The 24,282-nt window shown below is 43.4% G+C and overlaps 1 protein-coding gene across 7 annotated transcripts in view; it reads right to left on the reverse strand.

Moving 5' to 3' along the window:
- Positions 1-22,732, reverse strand: part of ABLIM2 (actin binding LIM protein family member 2) — a 125,136-nt gene extending 102,404 nt beyond the window's left edge. For all 7 annotated transcript variants that reach the window (XM_088540012.1, XM_088540014.1, XM_088540011.1 and 4 more), the window contains exon 1: positions 22,650-22,732. In XM_088540012.1, coding sequence (XP_088396138.1) covers positions 22,650-22,665 — 16 coding nt within the window. In that variant the 5' untranslated portion in view covers positions 22,666-22,732. The remainder of the gene's footprint in view (positions 1-22,649) is intronic.
- Positions 22,733-24,282: the final 1,550 nt, after the last annotated feature.

Below are 24,282 nucleotides of genomic sequence, written 5' to 3' on the forward strand. Positions count from 1 at the left end.
CCAAAAGGATTGCTTCCCTGTTTTCTGAAAAGCACAGAAATCACCATAGTTCTGCTATCCTACAAGACTACCAAATGATAAAGTAGATTGGATTCCATTTAAAAGAAAGATTCAACCTACACTTTCAAATATTTTTGTAACAATCTTGAAAAACAACTTAGAGGTGTCTTAAAAACCACACGCGGTGATGCAAACAAAACACCTCAGCAAATAGAGGCACTTCCCTCTGGAGGCTCCTGCTGAGAGGGGGATTCCCTCTCAGAGACCGAGCCAGCTCAGTGCATCTCTGCCACCCCCATGGCCAAACATACACACACACAGACTCACAAAAAGAAGAGGCGCTCAGAGTTTTCTTTTAAAGCAGACACAGCGATAGGGATAGCAGCAACTGCCACCCTTTAAATACAACCTTGACAGAGGAGTTCTCCATACAGAGGAAGACCTTAGGTTTACTGCTTCACCTGTGGGTTCCAAAACTAAGTGTTGCTATCTTACAGGATAAGATATATCAAATCCAAGCCCTTTTATATATGTTAATTTTAATTTACGAACACTGGCAAAGTGTTAAGATTGTCATTTTGAAGACTGTCATTTTGAAAGTACACTTTATTATGGGAAATTTAACACTGGTGGATTTCACCCTGTTCCCAGTGGTGTCGCCTACTACTGGTTTGGGTGGGCGACCTTCAGACAGCGTTAACTTCCAGCCTTAGTTGTGCCAAGTTCTGTTCTTAGCACTCTAGTCATCATTTCCAGAAAGTTCAGACTGATCCCTATTTCGCTACGGTTAAAATTTTTCCTCAGCAACATTTGAAACAAAATTACATCCTTAAGTGTATTTTATAACAAGAAACTAAGCAGAAACATTTCTTTGAGTAATTTTAAATTAACTGATATTCCTTCTTGAACAGTTCCAGCTAAATTCAAAATTCCTTGCTCCCACTTCTTTAGGAATCAGTTAAAAACCGCTGGTCTCTGCTACACCAGTGTGAACCCGAGATAATCATGGCAGTAGAGTATCATCCACCGATTTATCATAAAAGGAAGTCTATAGAGAGCTGTGCAACCTCTGAGGATGAGTAACCTGGAAATAACTTCTCCGAGTCTAAAAGGGACCGTGCTACAAACGTTTTCCAAAAGGCAGGCGGCGCCGGGCCAACGGATCCCTTTGAAACCCCTCTTTGCTGGCAGGTGATGGAGGGCGAGACGCAGCAGGGAAGCACCAGCATCCTGCTGGATACCCCTGGGTTTCCACACTCCGCACATCACTGGCTCCCAATACTCACTTCAACCTCATGTGATGTGTGTGCTCCTTCCCTCACTCAACCTGACTTTTCACACGTGGCCCTGTTCAGGTATTAACCACCAGTGACATTATCTGATCCTCGTGGTTGCCTCCCCGATTTCTTCCCCCACTCAGACTTTAACCATTAATAAAAGCCTCGATGGCTCCATCCTGATGGGGAGATAAGGCTGACTGTGTGTACACGAGGCAACAGTCATTTCTGAAATAAAAGAATGACTATAAGTCATTCCATAAATATGGGCACAGCCCGAGAGCCCACTGAGCTCTCCTTGCATCACAGCGGGCTGCACACCAGGACCTCAGAGGATCCCTTGAGCAGGGACACCTCTCAAGGATACTCCTTGGGGTTGAGAGATCCTTGCCACAACAGACTGTGGGAAGTGTCTATAGCTTTCTCTTTCTGAGCTTGTAAACTTTACTGACATAACTGTGCACAAATTTCCTTAGTCACAAACTGTTGGACTGGGCCTGGGACTAGAACTGGACCCAGCTGCACCCAGGCTCCTCTCAAGAGGAGTTTGGAAAGCAAGGGGGTCCAGTCCGAACCCCATGACTCAATGGGAGCGTCTCCTTCATAATTCTGTGTATATCTTACGCCTCATGCAGCAAACACATGACCTTGCCATTGAATCTCATGAACATTGTCCATATCAAGGGAACCTATTACTATTTCTTTCACACGAGTGAAGTGCATTGTGTCACTCACCCCCACCGCTCCTTCCATGACACCTCCACAGGTTGCTTGCAGCCCTACTCTCACCATCCCCTGGTCTGTAGGGCTCTAAGCTACAGACAGACCCAGATCGGAAGGTGTCAGTTTGTGAAAACTGCGTTAACTTCCAGCCTCAGGTCTCTTGTGCCAAGCAGGCTGCTCTGCAGCCACCTCCTGGTTTTCATGGTGATCATGTTTTTGTGCTCCCATCTGCGCTGTCAACTGGAAGAGGGGAAAACACGTTCCCTGGCTAGGAAATGAGCAAATGTTTGGAAGCGGGGGGGGGGGGGGGGGGGGAACAGTTTAGAAGGAATTTCCATGGTTCATTTTTCTTTCCATTCCCCGTTCCCCGGTACATGCAGAATAACAATAACAATGCCTATGTGTTATAGCAACACGGAGCAAAAAGCAAAAGTAAAATGAAATGGCATCAAAAAAGTTCATGTTGCTAGCCAAGGTGCAATGAAACACCCCATATTTAATTTAAGTATATATCACTAGCTTCCCACTAACACTCTATGAAATGGTGTTTCTATAGCATTACAAACAGTAATTTAAGGACCCTTCATCAAAAGGTACTTTTTCTGTTGCATATAAAAATGTCTTGAATGATGACTCTGCAGTGCAATATAAATCTGAACTCCCCTTAGTTTTATTTGCTATGCTTAATTGGCATTAAAGACAAGATTAGCTACTGTTTTGGCTTGATCACACAGTCCCTTAAAATATACGTTGGTATATGGAGTTATGGAAGGGCAGTTAAATTCACCCTACTTTAAACAGGGGCAAATTAGTCAACTTCAGTGAGGTGGACACTGAATCGCTCCTGAATTTTCTCCTTGGATTCAGTTACAGACAAACAAATCGAATTGTGCTTCACCCCCGTCAGCACATCTCTTCCATTTTCACATTCAGGCTATAGAATTTCTGCACTCAATTGTCTTTCATCGCTGCACTCGCAGGAGAAACGTGTTACATTCACACAAACATAACCCTTGAACCAAGAGCCATCGAGCTATTTTTTGCACAGCTTTGCAACCATCATTCTTATTTATCTACAGATAGGTTTTTGAACTCCCCATACAACACACACCTTCATAAAAATTTTCGTTTGCTTATTTTGCAACATGCCACCCTCTGCACATATTGAATGATTTTCATGTCAAACTGAATGAATTTGTTCACAACGTTACATTTAGCAGAAAGAAGGGGAAGAAACATCATCTAATAAAAATGTGCATTACTTAAGGCAAGATATTGCATACCATTTTTTACCACAGCCAGCATACAGATGTGAAATTCATCAAAGAACAGATCAAAATACGGTGCTAAATTCCACATCAGCATGATTTCCCAAATTTCAAAATTCCTCTGGTGGGATAGATGCAGTGGGATAGAGTCAGGAGATACTGGAGATCACTGCAGTGCCTAGGAAGATAGCCTGGGTCCCTTTTCATTTTGCATGAGGACTATAGCACAGGTAAAGGAAACGGGTAGCCACAGTCTGGTTTCAGTGCTAAGTCATGGATGAGGTTGAGGTGAGCATAGGAAAAACAGAAGTCCAGTCTGCACACAGCCTGTATTTTCTTAGTCCAATTAATCCGCAAAGAAAGAAAAAGTGCAGCTCTGCATGCTAAAAGATGTTAATTAGACATTCATTTTGATTTACCAGAAGGGAAACTATCAAATATGGTCGGAAGAAAGCACTTAAGACCACTTTCCATTGGAAAATAAAATAAAAGAAGTTGCTTTATCCGATTTTTTTTTCTTAATCAAATTTGGCTTTTAGTTTTATTGTGACTGAATCCAAAAAGTCCTACCATTCCATGAAAAAACAGCAACTCCCAAGCAGTGGCCAAGGCTAGATAACTACCAGTCATTCGTAAGAGCATTGGGAAAATCTGTATTTTCCTGTGCCTCAGAAGAACCTTTCATTTCTACCCATAACACGGGAAGCCTAGAGAGTTTCTGTCGAGCAGAGGGGCTTACCCTCACCATACCACTTGGGTTACACACTCATCACGCCAACAGATGTAGGTCAAAACTCCTTAGAGCAACCGGAAGGGAGAGGGGAGCTTCACGCAGCTGCGCTCTGCTCCGATTGCCAATAATCCTGCAGATGCAGTTCGAGGCGGTAATAACGCTGTACTTAAGATGATTACGTATGACTGGGGAACACAAGTAGCTATTCCTTGACCTATATCTGAGCAAAACAAGACTCCATCTGTTCAGCTCACAGTGACTCGGGTCAAAACGCTCACCAAGGGGTGCTTTTACAGGCACCCTCACAAACAGCACCCACAAAACCACGAATGTGCCGAACACCCCAGCCTGATCCTCTTCCCCAGCCTTGATGCTCAGTCGACCAGCGTGGACCATACATCTCCCCATGCCCGGTCTTGATCACTGACCTGGGGTCTCCTCCTGCTAACCAGCTAGTCTGAATTGATCCTCACCAGCAGGTCTCATGCACACACAAATTACACTGGAAGTGCCTCTGAGCAGAGCTCAACAAGCAGATGGACCACACGAATCAGATGCAGGGCTTGGCCAGACATGGTGCTGACCAGCAGCCATCTTCCTTGCAGCCATCCCCTTTTACCTCCCCTTTCTCTCATTTTCCCACACCTGCTCCTCCCAGATCTACCTTGAGCCCTCCTTCCTCTACCTTTGGTTCCTCCTCTGAATTCCACACAAGCTTAGCACAGTCCCACAGTCCCCCTCAGACAACCCAGGAGAAGTTTGATCTTTCCCTCTCCTCCTCAGGTGCAATGTCCTGGCTTAATCGCTTCCAGGTGGCCCTTGAGAGGTTCCTGCAAGCCATGTCTTATGGGTCCTGATCTTTGTTACCATCTCTGCTCTCCACTGTTTGTTAGGGTTTGTTACTGGTTTTAATAAGAGAGAAGCCAAACTCTGATGTGATGCACAAAAAGCGCAAGTGATCCATGCTACCACAGCACATTTCCACTGTTTATTGCCAAAGCAAAATATGAGCAAAGATAATTCTTCTCCCAGTCCAAACATTCAAAACGATGACTCAGATACTAAATACCTATTCTGTGGCTTCCCATTTCTCTCTGTCATTTACAGTGACAGTCTTGCTCTCTCTGAATTAAAAAGTCAGTTCTGCTTTGTAATGAATGAAATCAAAATTCAATCTAGTATGCCTAATTCTTCTGCACTGCTAAGCACTATCAGTGTCTCTACTTCGGAATCTTTGCTTCTATCAGTGTTTCTGTAGAAATGAGCCTGAATTTCAAGAAGGTATTTTGCAGCTTTTGAAATCCTTTAATATATGGACACGAACCTACCCATGAGTTACCTAAACATAAATACAGAGGCCAAGAATCTGATCACACTGAAAGAAATGACTATCAATTTCATATTCAAAACATGACACAGTTCCATGAAAAGACTGATGAGGTTTTCATAGGATGCAATTGAGTTATTTCTGAAACACAGCTTCCTACAAAAGAACCAGAAAAATGCCACAGCAAGGGCTGACATACTAAATAAGCAGATAATTAGGAGTAATTCCAAAAATCCATACTACAAATTATCCATATTAGAAATTAGCCACATTAGAAACCTTACATTTCTAATAATTTTAGCTACAACCATTTTTGCAATTGTGCAGGATGAAACATCCTCTGGAATGTTTCCTTCTCTTTGCAGACTAACCAACCTGCCTACGTTGCCACTGTTAAGAGGCCCCAAAAAACCCTAACCCCCCACTATGTTATACACCCTGACTTGCAGAATCCTTGAATGTGATCTAACATTCAGACATAACCTTTCTACCAAATGAAATGTGTTGTTTGAAGTTCAGTTTGGAAGACGGGCGCAACATGCACTTACAATGCACATGCTCCATGCCATAAACCTTGAGGACGCGCATCAAGTTACAGTTACACCAAGTGTGACACCACACTGACTCCTCAAGCACACAGGTTTCAATACTAAGCCCTGCACAATGGCTAAATGTTTAAAAATAACTTAAACAGGTCCCTGCTATCACCAATACAAGGGGACAGAAACTTCCGAACAACAAGTCACAGCTCTAATGTGAGATACCTCACTTACAATGGCACGAAACATTCTCTGACAGAGCCTTTTTTCAGTGAATATGTGAAAATTAGGTGTCTAGTCTAAGTGATAAGATGTCTCAAGTTAGCTGAATAAATCTGAACCTGAGTGCATAACCGCTCTATATGTTTTCTGAGTTTGTTTAAAATATTATTAGGATTGTGAGTTTCTCTCCTACATTGCTACCAGCTCTTTTGAATCTCACCATCAGTGTTTTTTGACATCCCCATATGGAAGCCTTTTAAATACATGAAAATATTTTTCAAAAAAGCTAGCTTTTCAACTGTGAAGAATCACTTGAACACTGTATATAATCATTATAAACATGTATCGTGGCTTTCTGGAGGTTAGATTTTCTGACATTTTTAGGTTGATACTATCTCTTTGAAGAAAGGATCATCATTAATTTATGTCTTCTTGATGCACCACGTTTGTTTGCTGAAATACTACTCTAACAGCAGTGCCAATTAAAGCACAAGACAGTTAAATAATATTTTTGAAGCAAAACCACTCAGCCAGAACATTTGGCATGAAACTATGTGCAAATATATTTTATTCAAAACAAATCTATTGTATCTGTTTAAGCATTGTTGTTTAACAGAATTTTACAATATTTAATCTTCCATAACAAAAAAGAAACATTTTTAATCTCCTAGCTTTTAAATTAGGCAATGGATGAGGAAACTCTGAATAAGTATTCCGACAATACTATGCATTTTCATTGCTGGACTTTGATTAGGCAGACTTAGGCTATAAGCACATGTGTAAATTGTGTTTTTAATGGAGATGTTAGGGGAAAAAAAAAAAAAAAGCAATACACGGGAGGGAGTAACCCTGTGTCATTCCCTCATTTCTCTATTACTTTATAAACCTGACTGTGAAAACATCACTCTGAGCAGTCAACAGGCCACCCCTGCAATGCCGTTCGGGCAGGATCCAAGGGGCAGCGCTGCAATCCCTGTGCACCCGCGGGCCGCACCGCTCAGCTAGCCCACCCAGTAACTCCAGCTACTCACAGATTCCTAGAACAGTTACACAAATGAAATCAACACTTAGATACAAACCAACTGGACCAATTCAAGGCCTGATGAAGGGGAAGGAGAAAACAAAATGGCTCTAAATCCTCCTTTTTTCCCCTGCTTCGATATCCACGTGTCCTACATTATACCACCACAAAAGCAGTCTCCCAAGGATTCTCCACCAGACTGATGGATTGCAATGTGCTGCACAATTCCCATTATTTATTAGAAATTTATTCCCATTAATTATTAGAAATTGGCAAAATAATCGATTAGAATCAATCAAAAGCTACTAACACACAATTTTTCATGCATACTCAATATTTCTATTTAAATTAACAAGTTTACACTTACACTTTTGTACATTTGGAAAAAGGTAAAATTAGAGCAATCAGTGTAAAATGTATTCTTCTACTTACAAAATTAAATGTTATTATTTCATTTAAAGCACAGCCAAAACCTTTCAAACATGCTCTGATCTACTCAAAAGCTTTAATGATTACATGTTAATTCTAAACTCAATTATGTACTAATCCATTTGTTAGCTGCATGATAAGGAGGGACATAATTAGAAAATAAAATAAAATGAATTTTGTACTTTTAAAACAGAAAATGGCCTAATCTTAAAAAGTTATTCTCTTATATCTTTTAAAACCATTTTAAGGGTAGTTTTATATTAATGAGATTTTTCCTCTGCTAGCTGGATACCTATGAGTTCATTTTATATTTTACATTCAGACCACATGAAAATAATGCTCTCAAGATTCATCTTCAAATCAATTCACTATCTTAAAATTGGCTTAGTTGTAGTAATGACACATCAAATTAAAAATTAAAAACCGAGTACTCTACTTTGCAGAAAATCTGCACAATACTGGAAATGTATTGGCTTTGTTGTCAGGTCAGCTCTATAAGAGATTACATCTTTTAATTATCTGCTACAGAATAGGAAGTAGAAGTCTTAAATCTATTCTGTTCCATTTATGACCCAGAGAATTAAATTTGACCCCCTTAAAAGCTCATTTAAGCATCACACACATCCAGAGAAATGGCTGTTTTTTAAAAATATCAAATAACTCTCAGCTGAGATAACATTATACTACAGGCCAAGAACTGAATTTCTATTGGAAGTTTATGCCTCTTTGTATTTTGCTGGATGTGCTGCATGACGGTCCCAGAAGGACTGTATTGCTCCTGCTCCGCCTTTAAATATAATTTTAATAATCTTCAACTCAATTTTAACATTCCCACTCCCTAGTGGGGCATCATGAAATAAGGCAGGAAGGCTCCTCTGGAGGTCACCTATCAAACCTGCTACTCAACATGGACCAACTGGATGAGGTTGCTCAAGGCCTCGTCCAGTTCAGGTGTGACCACTTCCAAGGATGGAGACCTCAGTCTCTCTGGGCACCCTGTTTCAGTGCTTTACTGCCTTCCTTGTGAAATGTTCTCTCCTTATTTCTAATCAGCACATCCCTTCTTGCGAGGTGTTACCGTTGAGTCTTGTCCCTGTGCCACGTGCCTCTGAGAAGTCTCCTCCAGCCCCCCAGCAGCAGGTAGGGGACCACTGTGATGGCGTCCTCCACCCGTGTCTCCTCTGGACTGTGGGCACCCAGTCCCCCAGGCTCTCCCCACACACCCGTCCTCCATCCCGAGTGAGATGACACGCAAAGCTTTTCTCTCAGGATCCCTCATAAGGAACTTGGCACCTCCAGGAGAGGCTCTACACTTCTGATTTAGACCACTAGGATCTCTATATATTTCAGGCTAAAAGAATGACTTTCCCCCCACCCCCCCCTCCAGATACAAATGTCAAAATCCATTCCTTGCTCCAGAGTGCTATCTGTCAATCAGTCCATCTCCTCTGACTGCCTTCAGCTTGCAGCAGCCTGGCCCCGGGGCAGGCCCCGAGAAGACCACACTGCAGCGTGGTGAGCAATGTTGCCAGAAGAAACTTCACTACAGATCTGCAACTGAGATATCAGCCATGAAATGACCTGGGGGATCCCCCACCAAAACGTCACCGTGTGACTGTGCAGAAGCAGGGCTCTATCTTTAAACTCATACAAACATGCGACCTGCAAATCCTGGTTTCGGAGGTTCTGCCGTTGCCGTTGCAGTTCCAAGGGCCAGGCAGTGTGATTACTGCTGCTCATCTAGGGGAATTCAGCGATCTGCCTGATTCTGACATGTGAGCTCGGGGAGTTTTGACAGAAATACAAGAAGCATTATTAAGTCTTGCAATTTTATTATAGCCTTGATATAGCTGATGCTTGAAATACAGCACCATCACTGGGAGATAAGTGATTAGGCAGAAAACCTTTTTTTTTAAATGGTTCTAACTGTCACAGTTGCAGAAAAAAAAGCTAAGAACCTGATCCATTTCTTAAAGCTTTCTCATCCCTCTCTTGAGTGAAAAACATAAAAAAAAAAGAACTAAAAGTAGTCAGAGATATTTTGTCTTTATTTTACAATAGGAAAGATTAACTGCGACTTCTCTCAATTTTCTCACACATGCACATTGCCTACTTGCTAGTTAGATCTCTAAGGCAAGCATAAGGCTTGCACTTCTACTTGCTGGCAAATTGATAATAATGCAGTAATTATGTTATAAGATCTTTCAGAATCTTGTTTTAACAAGAGCTACATTCAAATACCTCATTCTGGAACAACAGTGACAACCACTGGAAATCACGTTTTTGTGAAGCCATTTTTCAGGGTATCTACAAGAGCTGCCAAAGTACGCACAGAACCGCACTCACTGGGATGGGAAAAATAGGAGGGGAAAAACAAACAAATAAATAAAATTCCTCTCTCAGTGCATTATGTTCCTCCCCATGCTGGCTAATGTCCTCGAAGCGTTCAGAGCCTTTACTCCCAGTCCCAAGGGCATCTCGGGGGCCACGACCACCTCGCCAAAGTGACCAGTGCCAGGGGATCCAAAACTGGTCCCCAGCACCTAGAGCATCGAATCCCGAGCTCCGGGCTCTGCCCTTGCCCATCGTTTGCTGCGATTCCTCCTTCCCAGCCTGCAGGCAACTGACACAACAGATGCTGCTGAGCTGCCTTAATGCGCTAAGTCGCTATTTGTTTAATTCTGATGTGGAAAATGTGTCATACTCAAAAGAGTTTAGTATGTTAATGTATCACTGTAGTAACCTAAAGCAATCTTTATAGCTGCATTCTAGACCTATCTGCTTACGGATTTTAATCCAAGTAATAATCAAAACCTCCTGCTTTTCTGCTTCTCCTCCATGCTATTTGAATGCAGCCCCAACTTCAGTTTCCTCAAGCTGAATAAACAGGACTGAATGATATGAAACAAACACTCAAAATATTTAACTTCCTAGTATATTTTATGTACATTTCATTTGCATTAAATGACCCAAACTAGCTTCCAGAATAGGAGACTTGGTTAATGATTTGCAGCACAGGAGTTTATAGATGAGAGGAGCTTGGGGGATTCAATATGAAATAATATCATTCTGGTATCTATTTCTGCAGCAGAAGGCTGACCAAAGCTATGTCTGGAATAGTCCTGACAGCAATGTGATCAATGCAAATCTCTGAAATCTAAAGTATTCCTACATGAATCAACCCTTTTTTTTAAAAAAAAAAGATTCTTGAAATTTAAAATTTCAAGATAACAAGCAATTTTTAATAACTATAGTATCTGACCTTATTTCTTTTATTTTTATATTGTTCACAATGCTTCATGGCACTATGCGTGGCAAAAAACTTATCTAGACTTGAATTTGACAATGACTCATCTCAAAAACATCTATGGAATCAATTTTAGAATCAATTTTATAATATTCAATGAGCACTTTAAATAAGAAATGCCAGGCAGAGCACATGAATAGAGGCTCTTGTCGTCCCCCAACCATATGCCCATTTCAAAAGTAAGGACGAGCTATTATGTCTATTAAATTTAACTCCCTGGTGGGATTGCATCAGATGTTGCAGAGCCCTATTAGCTGCAAGAACTATAAGCATGTATTAGTAAAATTAATCCTCTGGCTATAGCTGCACTCCTTCGATAAGTCAGCATCCTTCTCATCAGCACTTAGGGTTCCTTCACGCTCTCTGGACTTGCATAGGATAAATTTAGCTTGCCAGAGCCTTACCCTGACGTGCCACAGAGCATTTTGACAGGCTTTCCCTATGGGGGCTGAGGCTACAAAACCTGCTGCTCTTTCGTCAGGGACTTCTGTGAACAGCTCTGAAAATAATCTTCAAGACTTTCGTAAAACAATCTATAAATCTCAGTCTTTGTTGGACACCTTTTGCAATACTTATATTTCAAAATATTTCAAAAACCATATATTTCTCATCTTGGAAGCTCAGTTATTACTTAACACCAATGCCCTTATTTGGGCGATAATGAGAATTTACTGCAACAGAAAAGCTGGCTGGCATTTTCACTTATACCAGTTCCATTCAATGTTTTGCTGTTTCTGCTCAAATGCACCTCTTGACTTCAGTTGCTTTTTTTTCTTGCTTTTTTTTCTTGCTCACACCCTCTACAAGTCATAGCAGAAGCAAGCCAAGTGTCTCCAAACCGTGCAGTCTTTATTATGTAGACGGAAGGGATTCGCTAGGCAAGTCAGCGGGCACCATTTTTCTGTGCATTGACAACATGCAGTTTCAGCCTCTTCTAAAGTATTTCAGACTCCTGTTTAACCCTCCTCATGGGAGCATAAGAAACTTGCTGACAGCGTCGACACTTCTGACTAATAAAAATAGACAATTCCATCCTATTCTTCATAGGCAAATAAAATAATTACTGTGAACCCAAATACTGTTATATCGCTCTTAAAATAAATTTTGGGGGAAAACAGAGTAGGTTGTCACTACCAGAGCTGACAGTCTGCACCACAACTAAACTTGAGGGTGATCAAGGTGAGCATAAAATACTGAAGAGCCACTCCAGGGCTCCCCATGTCTTCAATTCTGCCTTTGGGTGAGCAGTCACCTCTAATCCACCTAACCCAGGAGGCAGGAAAGAGGCCAGGAGCAAGATGAAACCCATCAGCATTGCTAGTCACAAGCCCAGCAGTTCAGTTAGTGGCTCAATGACCAGAAAAAGGTCGATGCACTTTTTTTTTCTGCTTCTTTTCTAGGCAACACAAGTGATGCATGCAAGAAGACCTGAAAAGCTGCGTACAGGAGAAGGCAGCTGAATATGAAAGGCAGGCAGAAAAGATCAGCAAAGGCTCCCAAGATTAGGATATATGTAAAATGAAGTTTCATAAAATGCTGACACCTCCTTGTTTCTAGCAGTAAACAAGACATTAAAAATAAGTTACAAATACACCAAATACTTTATCAGTATTATTTTTCCAAGTATGCAACTCATACAGTTGCAAGAGGCTTTTATGTTTGCCAAAAGTAAAGGGAATAGTTGCTACTAACATGAGTAGGACAGGTCATCGTCCATACCTCAAAGTTCAGGAACTCCAGTTAGAGAATGAACCTGGCAAGAAAAGGAAAACTGTATGACATGCATGTGGGCTGAAAAGGAAAGGCAGCTCCGCGATCTCCAGTGCTAGAAATGCTCAAACATCTACAACTGTGATAGAAAACATCCACTTCAGCCTCACAATGGTCAAATGACTACATGTCCCACATCCCTTCAAATGGTTCTAGTTACTCAAGAGATGCTTTTCCCTCTACAGTTAGTTCATATCAGGGGTTAGACTGAATTGCTATCTCTTCAGTATCACAGAAAGTCCTAAAAAAGGTAAATATTTCAGCATCCTACTTAAAGCTTTTAATAGGAAGGACGTGACTAACTCCTTCAGAATGATGTCGCATTTCCAAACTTGCAGCTCAACCAAGAGGTTTCCAGTGCTAGTCCGGGCACTTTCCACTGGAGAAACCACTGTAATATTTACCCTTTCCGATGCTGAGCTCTAGTGACCTGAGCAGGATGCACACAAGGCATCCTCCCACTCCACACTGCTTTAGAAGGCATCAGGGGTCAGCCTGAGCAGTGCATTTTAACCCGAGCTTTCTTAAATTGGGCTTGGTTCTATCATTGTATTTCTAACCAAAGTATTACATGTGGCTTGGAAGAGCTTCACTCTACCTAGTCAAATTTAGCTAGCAAACCAGCCTGCGTCGACACAAGCCCTCAGGATCGAAACAATCCTCAGCCCAAAAACGACTTCCAAGCACTCAGGCCACTGGGGACACAACGCTGAGAACCCTTATCAGCCCCATCTGCAACGGGTTAAGAATATTTTCCAAGTTACCTATTGCATTAACGTGATGATGACTGACGAAAGAGTCAATTTCTGTAAAGTTTCAGTTGGACTACGAAAACCTTAAGCCATCTTGACACCCTTCAGCACAGCCCTGGCTTTGTTTCACTCCTAGCACCAATTTGGCTTGATATTTGCCTCCTGCTCTCAGAGCTGCACAAACCAGTTCCTTGGCCTCCATCCCGCTTTCCTGCCCGGCTGGCAAATGGAGGCAAGGAGCATGGAGAAAGACAGGGGCTGTTCAGCTTCTCTAACACACTGGTCTTTGCCATTCATTGGGGAAGCATTAATCTAAGCCTGCCTCTAGAGAAAGCTGCGCGTTATCTCCCTGATGTGCTACATCACCTTCACACAGCTTTAAACAACTGCCAAGTGACAGTGGCAGCTGCTGGCAGGGGCCTGGCGGGACAAGCGTCACCGGGAGCTGCACGGATTCCTTGGTGGGGCTGCATGGCTACATACAGCCTTCTCAGGTCACGGCCAAACAAAAAACACCACCCAATTTTGCACACACACACTTTTTTTTTTTTTTTTTTTTTTTTTTTTTTTTTAAGAGAAACACTAATTTACATGTGCAATCCAGTGCAATCCTGTTATCTGCCTAAGGACATCGGTTGCAATCCTCACTTTTTTTCTAGAATGAAACCTCCCCATGGATACGATCCAAAACGCAACAAAACGGGAGGAGGGGAATATCTGGGCTGTCCAGGGCATGGAGTTGGCAGCAGGAACTTGGCTTGGCTGCAATTGTTTTTTGCAAGCAGATTTCCTCCCTCGCTCCCTCCCTTTGGGCAAATTAAGGACCAGATTTTATTTTTCAAAACTTAGCGGAAGATGACCAACAAATTAAGAGCTCGTTTTCCTTTCTCACTTCTGTGGACAAATGTCAGCCAATCACATCACTTGTAAAGAGCAACCCAAAATGTACCAAGGCCTATACCTGTGGAGTCACGGTGACCTGATGGACACAACATTTAATTCAGACTCTGGTGTTTCAAATTCTCTTGGTAGCTTCTCGGCTAAAGCTACCAAAGACAAGTCATAAGCTTGTTTGCTGCTGCCCTATGCAGACAGCTGAAATAGTTCATTTCTCATGAGAGTTCTTTGCATAATGAATAAAGAAAGGCTAATTATAATTATTACAATATACACCACCACTGGCAACATGAAATTCTACCAAAAGGGAGCCCTAACATAAGAGAATACACATGCAAGAGTGATACATCCTGCCAAAAAAAGGAAGGAATTTCTGCGAAGTATAGCACAAGTTTCCTAAGGAGGTGATGCTATCTTTCTGCTTGGGGCTAAAAATAGCATTGCTGTTTACGCAGTACACAAAGCTGAAGACAGGATCTCCTCCTAAAGGTTTACAAGCTAAGTAAACTACAGTCAGACGAAATACAGGGAAATTTAATACAAACAGGAGTCATCCAATTAATTATAGTATTTGCATATAGAAGAGTTTTCAGTATTTTTACGGCGCTAATAACATCCTAAAGCTCTGAGCACCAAGTGCTGCAGAGATCCTTGCATTCGGCTTTCCACATCTTTTGCATAACTGTCAAATAGCTGCTCCTATAACAGATCTTTGGTAACTGTTAGCTTTTCATAGTACAGTGATATCAATGTAGAGTACTTGAAAAGGAGGCTATTCTTTCCCTGGGAATAGGGGATTCCTGCTTCACTGCAGTCCGCAGCCTTTCAGCGCATCGTGGGCATCATGAAAGTCACCACCAGGTGACATCTGGCAGAACCACAGTGAAAGGCCAGACTAGGAGGGAAAAATATATCATGGTTTGCTGTGTTCTGAGGGCTCTGAGTGACACCAAAATGTAGAACTTCTTAAAAGAAATCTCACTCTGCTTTTGAAGTTTATGGGAATTACGGGTCCTCAGCACAACACAGCTTTCAGTCTTAGTGCCATTCCCATTAACAATATGGACAAAATCAAATCTGCAGCAGTAGAACCACTTTTCAGCATAGCTTTACTAAGAGACAGATCTATACTGAAGTTTGTTATTATGCTGAGCTCATGCTAATATTTTACAGTTCTTGATTATACAACAACATTTAGGCCCAGATATTGAAAAAGAGCTAAAATTTGGCATAGTGGGCAAGATGTTACTTTTTATTCAGCCTGATTTTACATTTTTTTACCAAGATGCTATTAGTGACTCTTCTGCTTTTTTTCTGCTGCAAAAAGGATACTGGGTGAAAGAGACCTTTAATCTAAGCTGGTGCAGATATTCTTGTGATCTTAAATAATGCAAATAAATATGGCTTAGAGTAAAATTAAAGGTAAATGGGTATTTCTAAATGTCGTTAGGCACATAAATGGACGAGCTGGCCCCAGGGTTACAAACCACGCTGCCGTTCAGGGTGGTTGCACCCACAGGTGACAGATGTTTCCGAAAGCCCGGGCGGTGATGGAGAAGCCACATGGTCAGTACTTGTCTCACAGCTGTAGCTCAGGAGGGGCTGTGCAGCTGCGCACAGACAACCCACAGGAGCAGGTCTGTATCTTTGGGGCATCTGTTAACTCAGTAATCTTCCCATGGATCTCTTGCAGCTCCATAGGAGCTCTGCACCTTTGCTACAGAGCATGCAGAGGTCCAGCACAGCACTGGACTGGACCTTCAGTCAATCAGTTCAATCAGGTTGCACAAACCTTTGCCAACTGAGGCCAGACATTTCATATCCTCTCCAGGCAACATCTTCAAGGGTTCAGACACTCACTGCAATTCTTTTGTTCCTTTCTTGAAGTTGGTAGCAGCCCTTGCTACAGCTTCAGAGCTGTCTCTTATCTTTTTTTTTTTTTTTTTTTTTTTTTTTGGTCCATCTTTGAGAAAAGCCTGGCTCCATCTTCCCATATAACCACCCATCAGAACTTGAAGACAGCAATTAGATTCCCCCTTTGCCTTCTCCTCTCCAGCTTGAACAAATACATCTCTCTCCACCTCTCCCCGGTACATCAGGTGCTCTAGATCCCATCCCTTTCACTGCACTCACTCCAAGAGGCTCTGCAGGATTAGAAGGCTGGATTTTATATTGATCAAGTAGGTGGGAACTTTGCACCTAGATGTTCACCATTGGTCAAAGATAGGTTCAAGATAACTTAAAAAATATCACCTTTACTTATGTACAACCTGTGCTGAGATGCAGTTCTATCACCTTTCCAAAGATAAATGCAGAACATGCTATTTTCTTATCAGTGCTGCTTTATTTAGTCTGAGTAGGCAGGACCAGCTGAGCACCCTGAAACTCTGACCACAAGCACAATCCCTAAATTTGGTACTTCTAAGTGCCAAAACGGGCACTCTTCGAGGTTGACGTATAGCCAGGTTAACAGCTACCAGCATGGATAGCATATGTGCAAGTCACAGGGGTAGGGTGTTGGAGTCACTGCCAGACACTCACTACAACTAGCAGTACAGACATACGAAGCCCCAGCTGCTGCAGACTGTCTTGTGTTCTGTTCAGCGATCTGGCTGCAAATCCTTCCCACTGCAGCTTCCTGTCTCCAGGGGTGCTACTAGCAACACGGCTTGTTTCTGGTGTTGCCTTTGCCCTCTGTGCCCTGCACAACTACATCAAGAACCAACCCTCCCTGTCTGTGCAATTGTTACCAAGCGGTTGTCTCAGCACTGCTGGTATTTCAAAGCCCAAAGAAACACAAGAGCAAAGCAGGCTCTACAAGACCACACAAAACTGAATTTATCAGCTCAACTTCCCTATCAAAAACACTCCCTGTTCTGTGGATGGCAACGAACAAAACTCTGACTTGCAGATCTGAGCTAAATCTGCAATTTGAGAACATCAACAGGAGAAGTGCTTGACAAGAAAAATCTGTAAACTGATCAAAATGAGCAAAAAACAACTGAGATGAAAACTTAAGAATATTGTTTGCGACTTCTAGAACATTCATATCATTTTAAACTGCAATATTTGCAACAACCTGGGAGTTATAAATGTTGCCCCAAGGAACTTTCTTGACAGAAGTAGCTGAATCAGTCGCTGAGTCTTTGAACTAATCATGGCACAAAATAGCACCTAGTCATTTAGCCAATTCAATATTGCTTAGCAAAGAAGATCCCAATATGGATTTATACATCAAATAGTAAACTGCCTGATGTATTAATTTTAATATTCATTGCTATTGATGAATCCTCAAGTCACCTGCCTGTGAGGACAGCGGGTAAAATGGCCTATTTCCTGAATTGCCAAAAGCTCTTTTATAAAAAACTCAGGTAGAACAATCTCTGCCTTCTTCTACATGTGACGGGTATCAAACTTCACTCCTTACTACTTCATCGGGGCTTTTACCATAAGAAGAACATTGCAGCTATTCGATTACAGTTTTATTGGTAACCTCTGAAAAACACGTGGATTACTGCACCTAACCTATATTTGATTATTTCATTCCATAAATCCATACTGGCAAGGAAAGAAAACATTGCTCCTGAAACTCAGCTGAACCTGATAAGAGGAAAGAGAAAGAGGGAAGAACATGGGACAACTGTTTTCTATCTTCTTCTGAAGCATCAGTGATTGATCCATGCTTGGAACCAAATTATAAAAGAGCTATTTGAAAACTTTCTAAGAACTGGATACTGTATTTATCAGCAGTTACTATATAATAACAACTGAGCTGCCATGCTCGCTCCTCATATTTACCAAGAGAAGTAATTATAGTCTGTTATTGCTCAACAAGAACAATATTACTTCTAAAAATAACAGCTTTTAAAAGGTAAACAGTCCCTACTACAGGAACATTAAAATGCTTTTAAAATGCAGTTTTTTATTACAAGTCACTATTGATGCCTTGCTATTGAGGAATATTTATTTTCATGGATAATTGCATTTAGGATTTGTTTTCCTTCACTGCAGATCAAGCAACTTGTACTATAAGAACATGAAAATCTCTAGAACAGATCAATTTGTCTAATACCAGTAGAAGAATTATTTGCTTTTATGGAGAAAGTGGGAAAATGGATCCTGAAGCAGGCAGAAATATGCACTGAACTGAGTTTATTTTCATCTCACATTCCTTTTCTAAAATGGAAAAACAAATACTGCGCTCTGTGCAAAACAATACACCATCTCAATTTCAGAGCACGAACACCAATTAATAAGCTGTGGAGAAAAAAAACATTCTAACGTTTCAGATGGTAACAGTTAAAGGCCTTGAGACACCACTAATAGATTCTGACACAGGGAATAATCTAAATTCAGAAAAAAATGCCCTAAGGGTATATTTAAGGATGCAGACAGTGAGCCAACAAATTGTCCAGGAGTCTCAAAGGCCTGTCTGCTCCCCTCCATCTCACACTGCACTTCTGTAGAGGTGAATGAGGAAGGAAACAGCTTTGCTGGTGGCACTTGTTCTCACCCAGGTGCTCCCCTTGCTCCCTCACTGCTCCCCTTGGTTAAAACCCCAAGCTGCATGTTCCATCTCCCCATGCAAATGCACCGAGTTCGTTATTGCAAACGCTTGGTTTGAAACCCCATGTTGTGAAGCGGAGTTAATGGTACCAGCTACTTCCTGAGAGGAGGGCTGGAGAAGTGCAGCTGCGGGCGTAGGGTTAGCAATGGTCAGGAGGGCTGCGTTTCACAGAGTCACAGAGTGCTTGGGGTTGGAAGGGACCTCGAGAGATCATCCAGTCCAACCCCCATTTCCACTGCTAATAGCCCAAATCTGGAGGTCTGGGTAGTGGGAAAGGGGATTGATTGGTCAAAGGAGGCAAAATTGACCAGCCCTTTGGATAGAAGGAGGAAAAGGGGAGCAGGCTACCACACCACCTGTATTTCAATTGTGGGTTTTTTTTTTTTTTCTAATTCTTTATATGTCATAGCCCTCTATGGTTTTCTAATGAAGTGAAACGTTGGGCGCAAAGAACACAAATCACAAGTGTCCTGAGAAGCAAAACCAGAAATACACCAACTTTAACACCGTATGGCAACGCCGGCGAGGTGTGCTCGCCACGCCAGCTCCTGTTTTCTGCTGCAAACGGGCAAACTGGTAAGAAATAGACCTTGGTCAGAAAACCTCCGATTTATTGCAAACAGAATGTGCTCCCTGTCCAAAGGGTAGGCAGCAGGCTCAACAGAGGGTATTTGGGCAGCACGGGAAGCTCTGCCAGCAGAAGTTAGCAGCTGGCGCCGCCCCGACCTGTCCATCTCTTCTGGCCTAGTTCAGCTTCGTGCAACCCGTGCGCTGTTCTTACGGACTAAGAACGTGATGCCATTAAACAGATGTCACACATTGAGCTAAAAGGCTTTTCTAAATGGCTGGAAAGAAAAAATCTTCACCCAAAACTCTTAAAGAAATGCAAGATATGACTTCCTATTCTACTACAACCTGTAAGAAAAAAATATATATTCCATGCAATTCAATTTAATAGAAAGAAATCACCAGCATGGAATATGTGCCATTGCTTATTTTTCCAGATAAACTGTACTCTGGCTAAAACGGCAATGAAATTAAGTAATTCTAATTCTGTTTAAGTACAGAGCTCGGATGACTCTGCACTATAATCTTCACTCGTTCATACTTAATTAGACTGAGGAGATCTCCACAACAAGATGACCTCTTGCTGCTTCCATCAAGTAACCGAATACTCTCTTTTACTTGTGCCCAAAGTAAAGGGCTGAAAGTATGAGGAAAAAGGTATATTTTACCTTAAAATATCCTGTGGCCTGAGCCAGCCATGGTGGTGTTTCCAGAGAGAAGTCCTACTGCCATACTGGCACATGAGCTTTGACAAAGAATTCAATGCCTCACAAGCAGAGCAGGAACCAAAGTGATCAATGGCACAACCTCCTTTGCAACCAGTATCACTACTTTTATGCTCCATTTGGGCTGTGACACCCCATTAGCTGCCCTCTGATCCATGCAATCCAATTTTCCATCTAATATAAGTTTGAAGACTAAGTAGCCATTTGTGTCATGATATCTAATTTAATCTAATCTAAAATAATTTGTCTAGTATGTAATTAGCTCTGTGATTCCTTTTTTTGCACTTAAATAATAGGCATCATGCTACCCTATTTCTGAGAACTGATGGGAACCTAATTTTCTCAACCTTAAAAGTTTTAACCTACTCTGTTCTTCTTGCTATGATTTCAAGTTGAAAAATATAAGTGCACTAGGAAGCCTAAAAGCACATACACACATTATGCAAAACCTCACAGCAGTGAGGGCAAGGAAGGAGCTTTCTTTGATATATTTTCAGCCAAGAGGTGCAATGCAAAATACATGGAATTCAACTGGTAAAAAAATCATGTGTGGAAAAATCTAATGATGAGATAAATAATGATGCATTTTACCTGTAGCTTACCTTGTCACACAAGTATATTTTTAGTTTTAAAATTATACCACAGCTTTGCAGTTTGTTAATATAGTGTGATGTTCAGAGCACATATTATTGGGGCATTTCAAATCCCTATCTATGTATTGCAAAATAAAACACATTTCAGAAAACACAATCCTTTTCATATTAAAAGCCCAGCCTAACGTTTAAAGAGGCAGAGCAGCATCACAGGGCTATGGAGGCCCTGGTGGCAGGAGCACTTGAGGACATGATGCATCAGCACCGCAAGAGACACGCGCTCGCGAGGAAGGTTTTGGCATAACAAGCACAGACCCACACTGCTTCGCTCCCTCGCAAGAGCAACAGGAAGACCAAAGGAAAATATTTCTCCTGGACTGTCAAACAGATCAACCTCTCCCCAAACCTCGTCTTGAGATGATTTAACTCCACGCTTCACCCCATTTGTGTTTGCAAAACAGGAAACATCTTTAGGTTACAGGACCACTTGAAAGCTCTTTCCTGCAGGAATTTTGATGGAAATCTTTTGTGAGCTGTAAATTCACTTGAATTAATTGTAATAGTAAAACTGCTGTGCAATAGTTGCCTGCTGAAGTAAACAGACTTTGCAGGGTAAGTGTGGGCTCCTTGCATTAATGTACAATGGAGGTTGACTGTCAATTTACACAGTTCACACAGACACACAAACACAGGATCTGGAAACATCAAAGCTAAAATGATACTTAAAGCAACACTCCTAAAGCTGCCAATTTTACTTTAAAACAAGAGCTGAGGTGTCTCAGGGAGCTCTTCCTCCTCCCCCCCCCCCTTTTTTTTTTTTTCCTTATCAAGATGTTATTTTTCTCTCTCCATTTCCACCATTTCATTTACACCCTCTTCGGTGCAATTCCTGAGATAAAACCATATCAAGTCTTATCTGCACCAGTCTCTCATCCACCAACTTTTTCACTGAGTTTATAATGTACAAGCCTATTTAATTTGCCTTTTAAATATCACGCAGAACCAACTATTCTCTCCACAAGCCCAGTTTCCACCGCCACCAAATCCAAGCGTTTCCCAAGGCTGTGTTTTCCCTGGCTGAAGATTACAGATGGGTAACCAAGAATAGGATCTCACGCTCGGGCCCAATCCTCTCCAGTGCAGATAGAGACATCCGAGTTAACCATCTCGATTCCCTCTGTGGTCAAAAAAAGCAGGATTTCTAGCGCTCGGATCACTTTTTGCCCCTTTAGCACACACACCCTCTGCTCCTGGACACGATTCGCTACCCGGCCGCAACGCAGCTCTCCGCACGGCGGTGCCGGCGCTTTCTGCAGCCTGCAGGGACCGAACCGCAGCGTTTGGGCAGGTGCGCGGGCCGCGCTCTGCTCCCGCGCGTGGGGCTGGCGGCCAGGCCGCGCGCAGGGACACGCACCGGGCAGCGGCTCCGCGTCGCCCTGCTCCTGTGGCAGGGGCTGCGTTGAGCAGCCACGGGCACCCGCAGAAATAAAAGATGCCGCCAGCTCTCCAAGCCTCCCCTTTCCGCCCTACCAAACGCACAACCCTGTGTTTGCCTTGAAGGATTTTGCCATCAGATTTTGTGCCCTTAACAGACCGCCCCCCAGCCCAGTGCCACCCAGCACAGAGGGCTAGAGGGTCCCCACGAACCCCCTTCCGAGCAGGGCTGAAATTCGGGGTCACCACGGCAGGATCCGGCGGGGGATGGGAGGAAAAGGGACACCCTGCATTGCCCCCCCGCCCCGCACCGGGGGTGCCGCAGAGCCCCAGCACGAGGGTGCCCCCCGCCCCGGCAGCGCCGGGCTGCGGCACCGCGCAGAGCCTCCCCCCAGCACACACACACAAATACATAAGCACGTATAGACACGTATAGACACGTATAGACACACAGACACACCCGGGCTCAGAAAGGCCGCGTCCCCGCCGCCCGCCTACCTGTGCCGGTGCTCATGGCGCGGCAGGAGGCGCCGCCACCGCCGCCGTCACCGCGGCCCCGCGGGCGGCACCATCCCCGCTCCGCCCCGCCGCTGCCGCCGCGCAGCGCCCGCCGCTCCTACCCGCGCAGCAACCCCCGCTCCGCCCCCGCGCAGCTCCCGCCGCCGCGGACAGGTGCGGCCGCGGGAAGCGCAGGCGGCTCCGCGCGCTGCAGCACGCCGGGCTCCGCGTCCTCCTGCCTTCCCTTTATGCCATTCCCGAGGGTCACACAAAGAATCAACCAAGGTGCAAACCAGCGCACAGCTGCTTCAACGTGCTCCGCAAACGCCCGAGGACCCAAGATTTGCGCGTTTGCGCTGTGCCTCAGGCGCGTCCGCCTCAGCGGGGGTTTGACAGCGCGCCGGGTTATTGAGCGAGTAGAGGTAGCGCGCGCTGGAGCGCAGGAGCCCTCGGCAGGCTGCCACGTTGGGAAACACACACACGGCGGGGGCCTTACCGGCTTATTCCGTGTTTTAAAGCTACATCACAAGTCAGCTAGTGTAGTTGGGAAAGGGACAGCAGTTAAAGAAAATAAAAGCAGTCAGTGTAACACATTCAGAAGGACATGGATATTGCTATGCAGGTGTGTTGCTTTACCAGCTCCTTTGGTGCTGAGCTCAGCCTGCATTCATGTTACAGAACAGCGTGAGGAAGCCAGAGGGTGGAGAAGACCTATGATCTGCAGTGACAGCCATTTATTTAACATAAATTGTTTATCTTAAAAGAAAAGGAAACAGTCCAGCTCATCAAACCCTCTACAGTCATCAAAACCCACTCAGCTTCCCCACGCTCGTGCTGTGACTCGAGCACCAAGAGCCCCGGCGCTGGTTACCCTCGGAGCAGCGCGAGCGCAGGCAGGGCTGTGAGCGCAGTGCACAGGGTGGCCCGTGGGGTGTTCAAGGATACGAGTCCGTGGCTGGGAGGCACTGGGCATCCTCATGAACACAGAGGAACACGGAGCCGCCGCTCACAGGTGCCAGCAGAGGTTTTCTGTCCCGGAGCACGAGGCGGAGCGGCTGCCCAGCGATGCCCCCCTTGCCTCTCAGCTTCCACCTTTCCCGGGCCACGGGTGTTTGCTTGGCGTTGAAAAGCCTTCCAGGTATTTGTTTTTCTGTTATTTTGTCCTGTTCTTTGAAACTACATAAACCTTAAGCAACTCTGGCATCCCATGACAAGGAATTCTGCCCTGCGGTGTGAAGAACCACCCACCTCTGTTCTGAATCTGCTATTTGCTGCCTTTATTTGATGCCTACTCATTCTTGTGGTAGTAGAGACAACAAACAAAATACTCCTTATGCAATTTTTCTGTGTCAGTCATTTACACGGCTCTATCGGAATCCTCCCTTGCCTCCTGTTTAGTCATTCCTTATGCTGATGGCTTGTAACTACAGCAGTACCCAGCTATCTGTTACTGGTCTATCCTTTACCCTGGAATTCCCTCATTGAGTGGTTAATACCATGTTTTACTGAGTTTTTGTATTATCTGCTTTCCATTCTGCAGCCTTCTGCCACCCATCTTCCATTGAAAACTTTCCTGAGCTGCACGGTTTTGGTGACACATGCCACTTAGAATTTAAATTAGATGGAACCGAGT

The sequence above is a fragment of the Tinamus guttatus genome, unplaced genomic scaffold, assembly GCF_059628265.1.
Source record: "Tinamus guttatus ecotype Peru unplaced genomic scaffold, ASM5962826v1 Tinamus_guttatus_pri_ptg000052l, whole genome shotgun sequence".
Taxonomy (NCBI): domain Eukaryota; kingdom Metazoa; phylum Chordata; class Aves; order Tinamiformes; family Tinamidae; genus Tinamus; species Tinamus guttatus.